General features: G+C 48.7%; 2 protein-coding genes across 2 annotated transcripts in view; one reads left to right on the top strand and one right to left on the bottom strand.

Annotated features, from left to right (window-relative positions):
- Positions 1–638: 638 nt before the first annotated feature.
- On the top strand, positions 639–13,197 carry cpxm1a (carboxypeptidase X (M14 family), member 1a). The gene is made up of 13 exons (XM_056590821.1): positions 639–1,060; positions 2,473–2,582; positions 3,772–3,911; positions 4,763–4,847; positions 5,330–5,480; positions 5,939–6,027; positions 6,112–6,235; positions 8,213–8,409; positions 8,869–9,051; positions 10,517–10,811; positions 11,254–11,393; positions 12,109–12,211; positions 12,890–13,197. Exons 1-13 carry the CDS (start codon positions 640–642, stop codon positions 13,195–13,197), a joined length of 2,346 nt encoding a protein of 781 aa, XP_056446796.1. The 5' UTR covers position 639.
- Positions 13,198–13,652: 455 nt separating this feature from the next.
- The window catches only part of wdr32 (WD repeat domain 32), a 7,987-nt gene continuing 5,422 nt past the window's right edge, over positions 13,653–16,217 (bottom strand). The window contains exon 7 of the mRNA XM_056590847.1: positions 13,653–16,217. This exon is cut by the window's right edge and continues 676 nt beyond it. The gene's annotated coding sequence lies outside the window, so the exon portion shown is untranslated.

The raw sequence follows: 16,217 nt of genomic DNA, 5'->3' as shown, positions 1-16,217 counted from the left end.
AACATAAACACAAATCATTTTCTATTTCTTTAAATAAAAGGCAGGATAAAAATCGTAACCAAAAAATGCCCAAATTAAATATACGCTTCTGTACTTGAATCCACATAATTACATTAGTTGTAGGCAATAACTAACTATATTTGCATCCCAAACAAAGTTTTAAGTGACCCCATAAATATATATATGTTTTAAGTTTGTGAAATAAAATGCATAAATATATTAATTAATTAATTAATTAATTAAAAGTATATCAAAGTTGCCAATTGCCTGGTGCATAGGCGCACAAAGATGAGTTGAGAGAGTCATTGAAACAGTATTTTTTTTTTATATTAAAAAATGCCAGTAGTGGGAAAAAATTTCCACCAGCGGAAAAGATATGTCAGAGGGTAAGCTACATTTAGCACCCTATGAGCCCAAACCCATCTACTACTGGAGCTGGTTTTGTATGCATGGAATATTATGTCGATACAATCAAGGATTCTAGTTTTCAGCTTTGACCGTTTTATTGATTCGGGTTTTTGGGGCTTGGTTGCGAGGCGGTGGGGGGGGGGGGGGGGGGGGGGGGGGGGTATGAGTGAGGAGGTGGGACTGGGAATGGGGAGGTGGGATAAGGGGCGAGGGGTGCGATGGAGAGAGGGTATGGTAAGTCTGTGGTGTGCTCTGATGTCCAGTGTGCCTGGTCTGCAACCAACCGACGGCAAGATGGAAATGCAGTGGTGCCTTTTTCCTGCGGCGATTTTTCTGTTAAGCGTAGCCAACGGCGGGACCTTGGCGGACAGTGAAGCCCTTTCAAACGAACAATATAGCGCAGTGGGTAGCAGGCGTACCTCACTAACTTTGAACAGCACTGCATCCCCCACAGTGACATATCCCACCAGCTCTCCACGCACTTTGCGGAAACCGCTGCAGACCACAGCTCCTCCCGACCCGCTGACGACCACCAGCACCCGGGGAAGACCGCAGAAGAGGAGACGGAAGGAGAGGAAACCGAAGGAGGAGAAATCCGAGGAAGACGTTGGACACGAGAAGAGCAAGGCTGGCGCTGCCACAAAGGGATTGGGTATTGATTTCATGTTTTTTTATTTCACTTGTTGATTATGCAGGAATATGGATAGAAATATGAAGCAATAGCGAAATATTACGCATTGTTACTTTGAGGTTATATATTCTAATGCTCTATGTTCTGCATAAACTACCTGTAAACGTTTGAATGCACTTCAAACATGTTTTGTGTTGGTCATGAGAAGCATACTTAAGCATCCTTAGAAATACTTAAATAACAACTTCATCATATCAATTTAAAACATCATTTATGGGTTATACTTTATGATTTATTTAGATTTTATGATTATTAGATATGCAACTACATAGGCCTGCTACTTTTAAGATAAGTGACCAACAGAAAGAAAGAAAGAAAGAAAGAAAGAAAGAAAGAAAGAAAGAAAGAAAGAAAGAAAGAAAGAAAGAAAGAAAGAAAGAAAGAAAGAAAGAAAGAAAGAAAGAAAGAAAGAAAGAAAGAAAGAAAGAAAAACGATGCTTCTCTTATTTTCAAGCCGCCCGCTGCGGTTTAAACAGGCTCTCTGATGAGTTTAATGGTCCTTTAAACCGCGAAGTCTCTGTTCTCTTTCGGCCGAGTTCTCTGCTGCTGGACTTGACGTTCCAGGCGCGCCTCTGGCTGGGTCTCAAGTTACACACACAGCGCACACCGCATCTACATATCCACAGTCAGCCCTCTACACTCCTTCCAGATGTGGAGGGGTCGGAGGGAGGGGGGCGAGGGGGAGAGGGTAGGGGGTCTCCGAACCTCTCGGGAACTGACACGGAGCATTAGAGTTATTTATGTGTGTGTGAGTGTGTGTGTGCAGTGTTTGTGCGCATGTGAAGGAGGGAGGGAGCAAGAGAGAGAGAGAGGGAGGGAGGGAGGGAGGGAGGGAGGGAGGGAGGGAGGGAGGGAGGGAGGGAGGGAGGGAGTGAGGGAGGGAGGGAGGGTGAACAATTGATTTGAAATACCACAAGATAATATTCCAACACAATATTTTGAAGAGAAAACTCACTAGTGGAGAAAACGCCTCCGGATTAATCTCTCTGCCAGGAAGACACACAAGAAACACATCTAAACAGCAAAGACAACATACACAACATCTATACACAACATACACAACATACACACACAAAATGCACACATGTACACAACCTCAAATCACCTTTACACACAACATTTAGGCTACACATCTACACAATATACAGTATATACTGTACATAACATAAACAACATGTACACAAAACATGCACACACAAAGTACACGTCTACACAAGATCTACACACAACAAACACAACATCTACGTGACATACACACCTTATAAACACAACATACACACCATCCCCACCCAGACCTCCACCCACACCCCACCCAGACCTCCACCCAGGCCTCCAGAGGAGGGGTGCGTCCTCATGCTTGTGTCCCCTTGCAGAGTGTCCTCCGCTGGGCCTGGAGTCTCTGCGCGTGGACGACAACCAGCTGCGGGCCTCCTCCGTCCAGAGGCCGGGCCTGGGGGCCCACAGGGGCCGGCTCAACATCCAGGTCAGGGCCCAGGGACCAGGGACCCTGTCCGAGGGAGGCACGCGTGGGAGGGTGGTGTATTCAGTGTTAGAGGTGTAGGATGGTGTATTTAGTGGTGGAGGGTGGTGTATACAGTGTTAGAGGTGTAGGATGGTGTATTTAGCGGTGGAGGGTGGTGTATTTAGTGTTAGTGTTGGAGGGTGGTGTATTTAGTGGCGGAGGGTGGTGTATTTAGTGGCGGAGGGTGGTGTATTTAGTTGTGGAGGGTGGTGTATTTAGTGGCGGAGGGTGGTGTATTCAGTGTTAGAGGTGGAGGCTGGTGTATTCAGTGGTGGAGGGTGGTGTATTTAGAGGTGGAGGGTGGTGTATTCAGTGTTAGAGGTGGAGGCTGGTGTATTTAGTTTTAGATGTGTAGGATGGTGTATTTGGTGTTAGTGGTGGAGGGTGGTGTATTTATAGGCGGAGGGTGGTGTAGTTAGTGTTAGAGGTGGAGGACGGTGTATTTAGAGGTGGAGGATGGTGTATTTAGTGGTGGAGGATGGTGTATTTAGATGTGGAGGATGGTGTATTTAGTGGTGGAGGATGGTGTATTTAGATGTGGAGGATGGTGTATTTAGTGATGGATGATGGTGTATTTAGATGTGGAGGATGGTGTATTTAGTGGTGGAGGATGGTGTATTTAGTGGTGGAGGATGGTGTATTTAGTGGTGGAGGATGGTGTATTTAGAGGTGGAGGATGGTGTATTTAGTGGTGGAGGATGGTGTATTTAGTGGTGGAGGATGGTGTATTTAGTGGTGGAGGATGGTGCATTTAGAGGTGGAGGATGGTGTATTTAGTGGTGGAGGATGGTGTATTTAGTGGTGGAGGATGGTGTATTTAGTGGTGGAGGATGGTGCATTTAGAGGTGGAGGATGGTGTATTTAGTGGTGGAGGATGGTGTATTTAGTGGTGGAGGATGGTGTATTTAGATGTGGAGGATGGCGTATTATCTGGTGATAATCTTACTGATAATCATAAGATGTAATTATTGATTATGGGTGTGATGTCATTATTGATTATGCGTTTATCCATATTGATTATGGGTGTGATTTTATTACTGATTATCATTAGATGTCATTATTGATTATGGTTTTATTCATTATTGATTATGGGTTTTTGGTATTATTGATTATGGGTTTAGGTCTGATTTATTATGGGCTGTATTTGCAGTCGGGCATCGAGGAGGGCGACCTGTACGATGGGGCGTGGTGCGCTCAGCATCAGGACCGGCAGCAGTGGCTGGAGATGGACGCGGTCGAGATGACCCTCTTCACCGCCGTCATCCTCCAGGGTCGCAGCTCCGTCTGGAGGTCAGCCGACCTCCTCCCCCTCCGCCACCTCCTCCTCCTCCTCCTCCTCCTCCCCCTCCGCCGCCTCCTCCTCCTCCTCCTCCTCCTCCTCCTCCTCCTCCTCCTCCTCCTCCTCCTCCTCCTCCTCCTCCTCCTCCTCCTCCTTCTCCTCCTCCTCCTCCTCCTCCTCCTCGCCCTCTCCCACATCCTCCTCCCAAATCCTCCTCCTCCACCTCCCCTCTCCCCCCCCCCCCCCCATCTCAGTGAGACTGGAAATTGAAATAGAAAAATGCTTGGGAAGGAGGCATTTTAAATCGTTGTTAAGCAATATTCACTCTGGCGTTGAAGGGGATTTGTTTAGATTTGTCACGCCGTCTCATCACGATACACTTATAAACATTAGTGTGACTAATCCTGCTCTGTCACAATAACAGGATTCTGATCAAACAGGCTTTCAGTGAATCGCGTTACTCTGTTTGAAATCCCTTATTAAGGGAGGGAGGGTCATCAAACATTTACTTGGCGTTGTTTAAACTCAAGCGTCCACCACAGACGATAACTCTCTCTAATGACTAACACTTCCCGCTAGCCTAATATTCGCTTGTGGATTCACTCTGTTTGACCCCATCCCTGTTTGACCACTCTGTTGGACCCCGTCCCGGTGTGTTCTCTCGGTTTGACCTCTGTTGGACCCCGTCCCGGTGTGTTCTCTCTGTTTGACCTCTGTTGGACCCCGTCCCGGTGTGTTCTCTCTGTTTGACCCCTGTTTGACCCCGTCCGGGTGTGTTCTCTCTGTTTGACCTCTGTTGGACCCCGTCCCGGTGTGTTATCTCGGTTTGACCTCTGTTTGACCCCGTGCTGGTCTCCTCTAGCTGGGACTGGGTGGAGACCTACAAGGTTCAGCTGAGCAACGACTCGATCCACTGGGTGCCCTGCATGAACGGATCCCAGGAGATGGTGAGTCCAGCCGTGGAGATCTTAAAGGGGGAGTCATCGGTGCAATGATGAAATGTGGCTGCAGATGAGAAACAGCATCCCACATTTACACATTTACATTTAGGCCATTGAGCAGACGCTTTTATCTATTTATTTAAGTACATAAGTACATTTGTAAGAAGGAAGAGAAACAATATATGGCTGTCGGTACAGAAAGGATGTTCATAGAACCAAGTGCCAAGCACTAACAACTGTTAGGTTAACCCATTCCCCGTATACAATAAAGATAGCTAGGATAAGAGGCTACACAATGCTAAATGCTATTTTTAAGTCAAGAATGTACAACATGCAATAAGTTTGTGAAAGGGGGCAAGGGGGGAGGCTAGCACCGGTGAACTCTGAACAAGTGAGTCTTGATCTCACAAGCACCTCTTGAGCTACGTCAAAGGGCTCACAGGAGACCTCCAGCGTCGATCTGACCCCCATGGCTGCCCCACCTCCAGGTGTTCGAGGGGAACCGGGAACAGTACACGCCAGTGCTGGGCGCCCTGCCGACCCCCACCGTGGCCCGCTACCTCCGCATCAACCCCCAGACCTGGTACATCAACGGCACCGTCTGCCTCCGGGCTGAGATCCTGGGCTGCAGGGTTCCCGGTACGCGGCGACCAGGAACATCTCTCCTTTTGTGGAGGACACGTTTTTTTGTTGTTGATGATCCTGGGAGATAAGGGTGTTTCAGGGCCCATGAAATGGGACTCACGGGATTAGTGTTCAATCGCTCCATTTGAATGATTAGTTCTGAATTGAGTTGAGTGGTCCACAAAAGTTTTACACCGAGGGACCTTTTTTGCACATTTCGTCCAAAAATATGTTGGGTTAAAAAGTGTACATTGGAACACAGTAGGAGAACTCATCTGAACATTACGGACTTCCACAATGTCTACTAAGTTCTCGCCGATCAGTTCCTGACACGAATCCTTCCGATCATCTAGTCCAGAAGTTCTGGAGACAAAATAATCCTGACTAAAGTGGTTCTGACTGGTTCTCACCGGTTCTGACCGGTTCTGTCCGGTTCTGACCGGTTCTGACCGGTTCCTCCCTTCTTCTCGTAGGTCGGTCTGAAGGCCAGCGCCACGAGGCAGACTCCGGTTCCAAGGACGGTCTTGACTTCAGACATCACAACTACATGGAGATGAGGAAGGTAATCATCACGCTCCCGCTAAACCTAGCTAAAACATCTTTGCTAACGACCCCAACTGAAACCGACTCTCTCCCGATCCTCCAGCTGATGAGGGAGGTGAGCCGGCAGTGTCCGGACATCACGCGGATCTACACCATCGGGAAGAGCTACAACGGCCTCAAGCTCTACGTCATGGAGATCTCAGACAACCCGGGGAAACACGAGTTGGGTGAGGAGAAACTGCCCAGTCTTCCTCCACGAGTCTTCATCAGAGTCTTCCTCAGAGGTCTCACAAGGAACCTGTACCTGGTGCCTTTATCTCGTCACTTGGAATTCTCCGAAGCCACATTCTGGGTCATGTTTCTGATTCCCATTTTGTGTTAGGGGACTTGTTAACCGAAACAGACATCTTGGTTCCCTCTTCCTCCATCTTGTTTCAGCCTTGGCTCGATCTTGGTTCATAACAGCCATCTTTGCTCCATCTTGGTTCTTAACAGCCATCTTGGCTCCAACTTGGTTCCCTCTTGGTTCTATCTTGGTACTATCCTGGCTCCAGCTAGTGTCAAGAACCAAGATGGAACCAAGATGTCTGTTAAGAACCAAGATGTCCGCCCCGTGAACAAATAGAACTGGGGTCTGTAATGACTCACCACTGTTTTGTTTGACGTATGGAGTCGTTGGAATCGTAAACCAAGCCTAGAGCACACAACACTCACCAGTGTATACACGCAGAGACCCGAGTCCTGGCAGTGCTTCTGGAGAGGGGGGCACTCAGGGGCCCGACCGGTCCGGTCCGGTCCCCCTTTAGCCTTCGTACTTTTTGTTTAAGACATGAGTTGCCGATAAGTCTCCCTGGGGTTGCGGGAAGGGGGAGACTGCCAGGCCCAGAGTAAACAGACAGATAAAGGCTCTCTCTGGGTCTCTTGTGAAAGTGAACGATTATCCCTTCCTGCTGAGGTCAGAGAGGCGGCCATGTTTGGTTTGGCTTGCAGTTTGCGTGACTTGGCCTGAATGCTGCAGACGCCAATGTTGCCAGATTGGGCCAGATTTCCGGGCCCAATCGGGCCAAATCTGGCAACGCTGGTGGACGCTCCCGTTCTGCCAACGCCTACGTATCGAGAGCAGCTAGCAAGCCGGTTGTACTTCAAGGATGTCGGGGAGAAACTGTTTCACAAGGACGGGCCTCTTTGCGGATGGCTGTACTGGGGCTGGGTGAATGGTTTGTTATTGTGATGATCAGAGTGATAATTGCCGTGATTTATGCCCTGTAAGGAACGCCAGTTTGGTTAAAAGAAATGTGTGGGACCTTCAAGTTTTCTGCCAGATTGTTTAGTTTTTAGAGTTAATGTTTCAGCTTTGACATTTAATTTGGTGGATTTAATCCCACATGTTATTTTTTGTTTTCATTCCTAAATTATTGGGTCTCAAGGACCCGGAAAATCTAAACGGCAAATCTTACAGCAAAAGTAAACAGCAAATCTTACTTACTGCCAAGATACTGCTGTTGAAATTCAACTTTATACAACTAGTATTAATATATAACTACTATATATTTATTTTGTTTATTCATGTGAAACACAAACCTTTCCCTTCAGCTGCGCCTGCTGTTTAGTTCCAGAAGTTTCCTTTCTTGTTTGAATTGTTTATTGAATGAGTCCATTCAACACATACATAATCATGGTTAGTTGATGTCTCCTGTGTGGCTGGATAAACACTACGAATCTCCAAATCAGTGCCAAAGAGTTGAAGCATGTTTTAGTTTGCACTGCAAGAGATGCACAGCTACATCACATGTTGTAACTAACGTAATGTCATCTCTAATATTATAGTATTTAATTTAATCTTATCTCTAATGAAATGTCATCATACTGAATTTAAATATCTAATTTAATAGTACTTAATTTAAGTTTAACTTTATTTGATCTAATCCAATTTTTTATCTCTATCTATATTATCAAATATTAGTACCTAATTAAACATCATCAAATCAAATCTGTTAACGAATATATTTGAGTACCTAATTCAATCGAATCAAATATATTTGAGTACCTAATTGAATGTAATCCAATCTCTAACTGAACATTATAGTACCTTATTTAACCAAATCTATCAGATATAGTATTTGAGTACCTAACGTAATGTAATGTAATGTAACTAATGTAATGTAACTAATGTAATGTAATGTAATCTGCTGTATGACCTGTAGGGGAGCCGGAGTTCCGCTACATCGCCAACATGCACGGGAACGAGGTCCTTGGCCGGGAGCTGCTGCTCAACCTCATGCAGTACATGTGTCGCGAGTACAAGCGCGGCAACCAGCGAATCGTACGGCTCGTCACCGAGACCAGGATCCACCTGCTGCCCTCCATGAACCCCGACGGCTACGAGACCGCCTATGAGAAGGTAGGCTCCTCCCACAACTAGCGCCTTCTAAGCCTTAAGCCCCTCCCACCCAGTCACCTCCCATCCAAACCCCCTCCCACTATCTAGCCCCTCCCACTGTAGGCTCCTCCCACCTCCGACTCTTTCCAAATCTCTAGTTACATCTGCTTGAGGCTCCTCCCCGGACGTTTCATTTCATACGCCCTCCCCTCTTTAAGGTCCTAATCAACCCCACTTTCCCAACATTAAAGGGCGGTAAATAGGGGCCCTTTAAGCTTAAAGCTAAAGTTCCATAGGCTTGATGCTCCTCCCCCCATTATATTGATATTTTCAAACTGAAAGCCCTTCCCTCTTAAAACCCCAAACCCAAATCTCAAGAACCTCACACAGTGTAAGCCCCTCCCCGTGGACTGCCTGCCCCGCCCCCTGTGTGGTTCAGAACCCTGAACATCTCTGTCCCCGGGTCTGGGGGCGTTGCAGGGCTCGGAGCTGTCGGGCTGGGCACTCGGCCGCTACAGCGTGGAGGGCATCGACCTGAACCACAACTTCCCGGACCTGAACAACATCCTGTGGGACGCTCAGGAGGTGGCCGCATGGGGGAAGACCAAAGTACCCAACCACTACGTCCCCATCCCGGAGTACTACACCAAGGAGGAGGCCATGGTAGGTTCTGGGTTTGATTCCCAGTGTCCACAGTCTACCGGTTCTACCATGCCCTTGAACAAGCTGCCCCCTAACCCCTACCGGCTCCTCAACGATGCGTATCTGAGAGAGATTCCCTACGAGTCACTCTGGATTGAAGTGTCCACTAAATAACTAAACAGCAGAACTTTAGTAGGTCCACCAGTAGGACCTCCTAACCATAACCTAACCCCTGACCCTAACCCTAACACTAGACCGAATCCCACTATGAGAATGAACCAACTCTCAAGCCTCACAATAGAACCTCACCCTAACCTCTAACCCCCCCAAAAAAAACTACTAACTACCCTAAACCTAACCCTAAAATGAAACCAACCAAACCTTGAACCCCAAAGACTAAACCCTGTGTCCAATTTGTGTGGGTGTGGGTGTGTCTGTAGGAACGTGTGTTTGTCTCTGTGTGTGTGTGTGTGTGTGTGTGTGTGTGTGTGTGTGTGTGTGTGTGTGTGTGTGTGTGTGGCTGTGTGTGTATGTGTAAGCTAATCAAATGTGTGTTTGTCTGTATCTGTGTGTGTGTGTGTGTGTGTGTGTGTGTGTGTGTGTGTGTGTGTGTGTGTGTGTGTGTGTGTGTGTGTGTGTTTATGTGTGTGTGTGTGTTTGTGTGTAGGTGTTTGTGTGTGTGTATGTGTTTAAGGCAGGAACGTGTGTCTGTGTGTGTGTGTGTGTGTGTTTGTGTGGGGTTTTGTGTGTTTGTTCTAGGACAGGAAGTACTGTCCCGAATAAAGCCGCTGACTAGGGAAAACAAAGGATGCTGCCCGGAAAACAGGATGATCCAAGACATTACCATTCAGCTAACCCCGAACATCTGCTGGCGTCTCAGAGACACCTACGAGACACAACGTGCATCCAGACGGTCCAACACAAGTTTTTTTTATGTGTTTTCCACGTAAATTTATCTCTTGAGCTTCTCGTCATCCTGAGTCATCCAGAGTCAGAGCCAGAGAACAGCTTCAGGCAGAATGGTGCTATCTCGGCATCTTCTAAGATAACCATTGGCTTGTTGTAACTGTGGCTCATATCAGAACGATGACTGGACCCTTATCCCTCCATACCGGCAGAACTTACACATAAACTCTGACATAGCGTGAACATCTGTAACCTAAAAACTGAGCTTACCATCTCTATCCTAGTAGTACCGTAACTAACCATCTCCAAACTAATAACTAACCTAACCATCTCCAAGCTAATAACTAAACTAACGGTCTCCAAGCTAATAACTAGAGTGACCATCTCTAACCTAGTACCTAAAAATAACCATATCTAACCTGGTACTCAACTATCCATCTCTAACCTAGTACTTAACTAACCATCTCTTACCTACTACCTGAACTTAACTATAAAATATGTGTGTCTTACACTTTACACGCGTTGTTTCACCCACCTCCACCCCCTCCTCCCCCACCCCTACCTCCACCTCCACCCCCAGGTGGCGCCAGAGACACGGGCGGTCATCAGCTGGATGCAGGACATCCCCTTCGTGCTGAGCGCCAGCCTCCACGGCGGGGAGCTGGTGGTGGTGTACCCCCACGACTGCACCAAGGACTGGGCGCCCAAGGAGTACACGGCCAGCCCGGACGACAGCTTCTTCCGCTGGCTGGCGACCGTCTACGCCTCCACCAACCTGGCCATGCTGAACCCCGACCGCCGCATGTGCCACGTGGACGACTTCCAGCGCACCCGCAACATCGTCAACGGCGGCGCCTGGCACACCGTCCCCGGCAGTGAGTGTCGCCGCGGCGACCGCCGTCGTCGGCCCGATCTGTTCGGTGACCCTCCGATGTAGATTTCCGATGTCCATCGCGGGCGATGACTTTACCGTCTTTCTGAACCGCACTCGTCGGAACTCACTGTAGCCACTGCAGCATTGCACCGTTTTTTAAGGCTACTGCGGTTACTATGGGAATGGAAGATACTGAAGCTACCATAGCTACTGGGGTAACTATGGAAACTAGTCGGTCGCTGTAGAAACTAGTTGTCGTTAGTAGTAGTGGTGGTGTTGCGGTAGCGACTGACGTGTATGTGTGTGGTCCAGTATCCCGGTGTGCGGTCAGGTAAGACGACGCAAGTCGGTGACTGCAGAGACTAGCCGTCGCTAGTTGCGTGGGTGTCCTCCTGGTTGCCGTAGCGACTGACTATGGGTGTGGTCTCGTTGTGTGTGGTCAGGTATGGGCGACTTCAGCTACTTCCACACCAACTGCTTCGAGGTGACGGTGGAGCTGTCCTGTGACAAGTACCCTCACGTCAGCGAGCTGCCCCAGGAGTGGGAGAACAACAAGGAGTCCCTGCTGATCTACATGGAGCAGGTGGGTGGCCCTGGTTAGTACCCTGCTAGTTAGTACCATGCTGGTTAGTACCATCCTGGTCTACATGGAGCAGGTGGGTGGCCCTGGTTAGTACCCTGGTAGTTAGTACCATGCTGGTTAGTACCATCCTGGTCTACGTGGAGCAGGTAAGTGCCCCTGGTTAGTACCCTGCTAGTTAGTACCCTGCTGGTTTGTACCATCCTGGTCTACGTGGAGCAGGTGAGTGGCCCTGGTTAGCACCCTGCTAGTTAGTAGCCTGCTAGTTAGTACCCTGCTGGTGTACATGGAGCAGGTGGGTGGCCCTGGTTATTACCATGCTAGTTAGTACCCTGCTAGTTTGTACCCTGCTGGTGTACATGGAGCAGGTCGGTGGCCCTGGTTAGTACCCTGCTAGTAAGTAGTCTGCTAATGAGTACCCTGCTGGTGTACATGGAGCAGGTTGGTGGCCCTGGTTATTACCCTGCTAGTTAGTACCCTGCTAGTTAGTACCATGCTGGTCTACGTGGAGCAGGTGCATGGCCCTGGTTAGCACCGTGCTAGTTTGTAGCCGGCTAGTGAATAACCTGCTAGTGAGTGCCCTGCTGGTCCACATGGAGCAGGTTATTGATCCTGGTTAGTACCCTGCTAGTTAGGAAGTTTCCTATCAAAAGTATTGAAAGATGCAAGAGGAGTCGACCAATCAGCCGGTAGTGAAGGCCCCCCTGCGCTCCCCCAGGTCCACCGAGGGATTAAGGGCGTGGTCAGGGACAAGATGACCAGGAGGGGCCTGGCAGACGCCATCATCAAGGTGGAGGACCATGACCACGACATCCGCACAGGTAAACCCCCCCCCCCAGCACCCAGACACCAGAGAACAGGCCGCAAGGCGTCCACCCAGACATGTCAAGTCCAAAGAATACACATGAGTCCTATTCGGAGGGAACACCTAAACTAAATCCACGGCACATTCAGTCATTAATACGAGTCATCGAGTTCTAGCTGTGAGTAGCTGCACATGAGGCTAAACTTGCGCTCTGCCTGCTTTAGGCTTCAGGTTGGAGGAAAGGTAAAGGAAAACATGTGCCACTGCACACTAGACGTGTACATGATCCAATACAATACAGTCGGTGGCAAACTCGCCCCTCCAATGCAATACAGTCCGTGGCTAGCTGGAACGTTTTCCATGCCTGATGTTTAAAAGCATCTGGTGCTGAAAGCAGTCCTCGGAAAGGTTCACCACAGGACCGTCTCCGTCCAGCAGAAGCTTTTCCACTGTTCTTCAACGCACATGACTCAGCATGTCCGTCCCAGGGGCGCCCCGGTGGCGAGGGTTCTTACCGTTCAGGCACAGTCCTATTCGCAGCGAGCCGGGTTCGATTCCTGCCCGTGGTCCATTGCTGCATGTCCTCCCCTTTATCTCCCATACCGTCCAGTCTATCTCACTCTATGATAAAGCAGATAAAAAATGCAAAAAAAGTCTGTCCCGTCACTCCCATCTGTCCGTCCATCCTCCCCAGCGGCAGACGGGGACTACTGGCGCCTGCTGAACCCGGGCGAGTACCGGGTGGTGGCGTGGGCCGAGGGATACCTCCCCGCCGCCCGCAGCTGCCGCGTGGGCATGGAGGCGCGGGCCACGCCCTGCGACTTCCACCTGGTCAAGACGCCGCTCCAGAGGCTGAAGGAGATCCGAGCCAAGGGCGGGAAGGTCCCGCAGGACCTCCAGCTGAGGCTTCGCGCCCTGCGGTTCCGCAAGCTGCGCGTCACCACTAAGGTCCTCAACCAGCGGCGGGAGAAGCAGCAGCAGCAGCAGAGGAGGAGGGCATGAGGAGGAGGAAGGAGGGAGGAGGAGGAGTGAGGGGGAGTGAGGAGGGAGGAAGAGGAGGAGGAGTGAGGAGGGAGGAGTGAGGAGGAGGGAGGGAGGAGGAGGGAGGAGTGAGGGAGGAGGAGGAGGAGGGAGGAGTGAGGAGGAGGAGGGAGTGAGGAGGGAGGAGTGAGGAGGAGGGAGGAAGAGTGAGGAGGAGGAGGAGGGAGGAGTGAGGAGGGAGGAGGGAGGAGTGAGGAGGAGGGAGGGAGGAGTGAGGAGGAGGCAGGAGGAGGAGGAGGGAGGCGTGAGGAAGGAGGAGGAGGATTGAGCAGGAGTGAGGGGGAGGACGACTAGGAGTGAGGAGGAGAAGGAGTGAGGAGGAGGAAGAGGAGGAGAGACAGGCGATTGAAGACGTTGGAAAGGACTTAAAGAACTGGAGCTTTTTCATGGATTCAAACTAAGTAATGAACAGCCACTGATTTATATAAACACACCAAGAACAGGGGATGTGTAGTTCAAAAAATAATTGTGTTGATTAATATTTTATTAATGTTGTGGTGTTTTCTGTTTGGTTCTTAGTCCGCTACGGCGCTCCGTGGCTTTTATTGTGAAAAGATTGCTATTAGTGAAGAGATTTATCTGAGGGGATCAGAGAATATGTCGGCAGCTGGTCTGATGGGGGACGTATTTCCTAACATGATGCATTTTTCATAAAAGTTTTGTTTTTTTAATCTGTATTCTTGTGAATATTGTCGGGGAGTTTTTCAGGGATGGTTGCGTAAAGGTAAAATTGAGATGTTGAATGTCCCGTTATTTATCTCTGAGTGATTTGCTGTCCTCTAGTGGTCGTTGTTGGGTGGGTCCTGGGTGGGTCCTTCAATCACAACGAAATAGTGCAAACAAGTTATCTTTTATTATAATAACGAGTACCATATTAGTATCAACCTTGACAACACTGGGTGTTTAACATATTTCTTTTACGCACGACATACTGTGGTCAGGTAAGACAAACCAGCCCTGAAAAAACAACAATTTCAATTTCCACCAACTGAAAACAACAAACAGACAGACAACAAAATCTAAAACTCCGGTTTTGTCGTTTCTCTTAGTGGATTAAAAGCAGGGTTAAATATTGAACAACTTTTGAGCTCCATTTAAAATGATGTTTTAGTCTGTCACTCATCTGTAAACCAAATGGACTACAAGAGGGAATCTGATTCTCTAAGAGGTAAAGCTAAACTGTTTTAGAGGGAGGGAAGGCATTTTGTGGTCTTTTGAATTAGAATTCCAGGAACCAAATGTAACCCAACCATCGCTTTAATACAATCATTCCCTTTAAACACCATCTGAACACCATTCAGATGGTGAAATGTGACCGGACACCAACACTGTCCAAGACACGAGGTTCATGAATGACCCGACATCAACACTGTCGCGGGTTCGGCGCCTGAAAAACGTGAGGAATCGCCTTCGTCTGAACAAGAAGAAGTTATAAAGTACGGAAAAGCTGGTGTGCATAGTAGTAGAATAAACTCTGTTCTAGGTAATGTTTATACAACAGTACTATACCATCTACTACGTAGCGTCGTTACGGTTGTTATATATAACCCAGGCGTCTGCTCCGAGCCAATGGGAACGTTAACCGGAGCGTTCATTAGTTCTGCTCCAGGCGGTCACCGACAGGCGTGAGGTCCACGGGCCGCTCCGAGAGCCTTTGTGACATCCCAAGCGGGAGAGAGCGTCCGTCCGGACCGGGGTCCTGATTGCACTGCGCCCCCCGTTTGCGACCTCACAAGCTGGATAACACATGTGCGTTTGTGTGCGGGAGAATAACAAGTATTTCCAGGAAACAGTGAAACGCTCCTTTTAAAGTGACGAAAGAGGTGATAGGAGGAGAGGTCATAGAGGGCGGAGGGGGAATATAAAGTCTCATTAGGACAAAACAGCAGCCCAGCCGTGGGAACTACACCAGACGAGAAGGGTTTCCAATAAAAAAACATTCACAGACAGTGCGGGTGGGCTAGCAGAACGCAGCCTGCAGGGAGCGCAGGGTTCAGATAGGTGAGGACAAGAGGGAAAGGCGAAGCAAGGCGAATTCAGATGGTATAAGCAGAAGAACAGCACCAGCTAGTGGCGGGATAGGGCAGAGCAACGCAATAACGGCAGAAGGGACTTTTAACACAACAGGAAAAATACAAACACATACATTTCCTCTCCTCCACCATCTCTCTCCTCTCTCTGTGGTTCCGCTCGGTTTCTTCCAAGATTGTCCCGCAATGTCAAGTTCGGTCGATAGTTAATAAACAATGTGTAAATGAGCTACCTCTATAGATACTGGCTACTGGACTAACAGCCAACTGAACGTTTAGAATGGAAGCCGATGGGACTCCATAGAGTGAGATACTGTGTCGTCTAAGACGTTAACGTTTCTCCAGGTTCTTGTCAAGTTGTCCATAAGTCCACCATGGGCATGTTGGTTCAAGCTCCTCCCATATTTTTGACAATTTAAACGCCTTTTTAAATGTATTTTATAAACGCTTCCATCCCCTGGTTATATTCCAGTCCTTCACTCCTACCGCTAAACAGACACGTCTATGTTACTTATAAAGGCTCCAATACAATGCTGTAGTCCAGCCGACCCTGGGAGTTGTAGTCCTTTCACTCCTACCTCTAAACAGACACGTCAATGTTACTTAAAAACCCTCCCATACAATCCTGTATTCCAACCGACCGTGGGAGTTGTAGTCCGTTTCCATGACTCTAAAGCGCTAACAAGTCAGTCGCCGCGGTTTCTACCAGCGGTGGCCAACCGTCAGACTTTGTTTCCGCGTCCAAACGTGCCAACCGACGCTAGTATCTGATCCCGCGACGCTCGATTCAAACCAACCTCAAAAAAGTTACATTTTCAAACATCGCCGACACCCGATTCAAAAACACTATACTGGGTGCCCCCTTCTCTGAGAAAGCACCGCAGCTATGCTTTCTCACAGTAGGGGGCGCTCATAAGGGGCCCTCAGTAAGGGTGTCATTAGCCGCCGCTG

This window comes from Gadus chalcogrammus, chromosome 5, assembly GCF_026213295.1.
Source record: "Gadus chalcogrammus isolate NIFS_2021 chromosome 5, NIFS_Gcha_1.0, whole genome shotgun sequence".
Taxonomy (NCBI): Eukaryota; Metazoa; Chordata; class Actinopteri; order Gadiformes; family Gadidae; genus Gadus; species Gadus chalcogrammus.
The sequence above is the reverse complement of the archived record's forward strand: the minus strand, read 5'-3'. Positions and strand labels throughout refer to the sequence as shown.

Excerpts from the sequence above, each read along its gene's own strand:
- cpxm1a (XM_056590821.1), top strand. The coding sequence starts at position 640 with ATGGTAAGTCTGTGGTGTGCTCTGATGTCCAGTGTGCCTGGTCTGCAA. Across the intron at positions 11,394-12,108 it reads TGCTGATCTACATGGAGCAG|GTCCACCGAGGGATTAAGGG; the intron begins GTGGGTGGCCCT and ends GCGCTCCCCCAG. Across the intron at positions 12,212-12,889 it reads TGACCACGACATCCGCACAG|CGGCAGACGGGGACTACTGG; the intron begins GTAAACCCCCCC and ends CATCCTCCCCAG.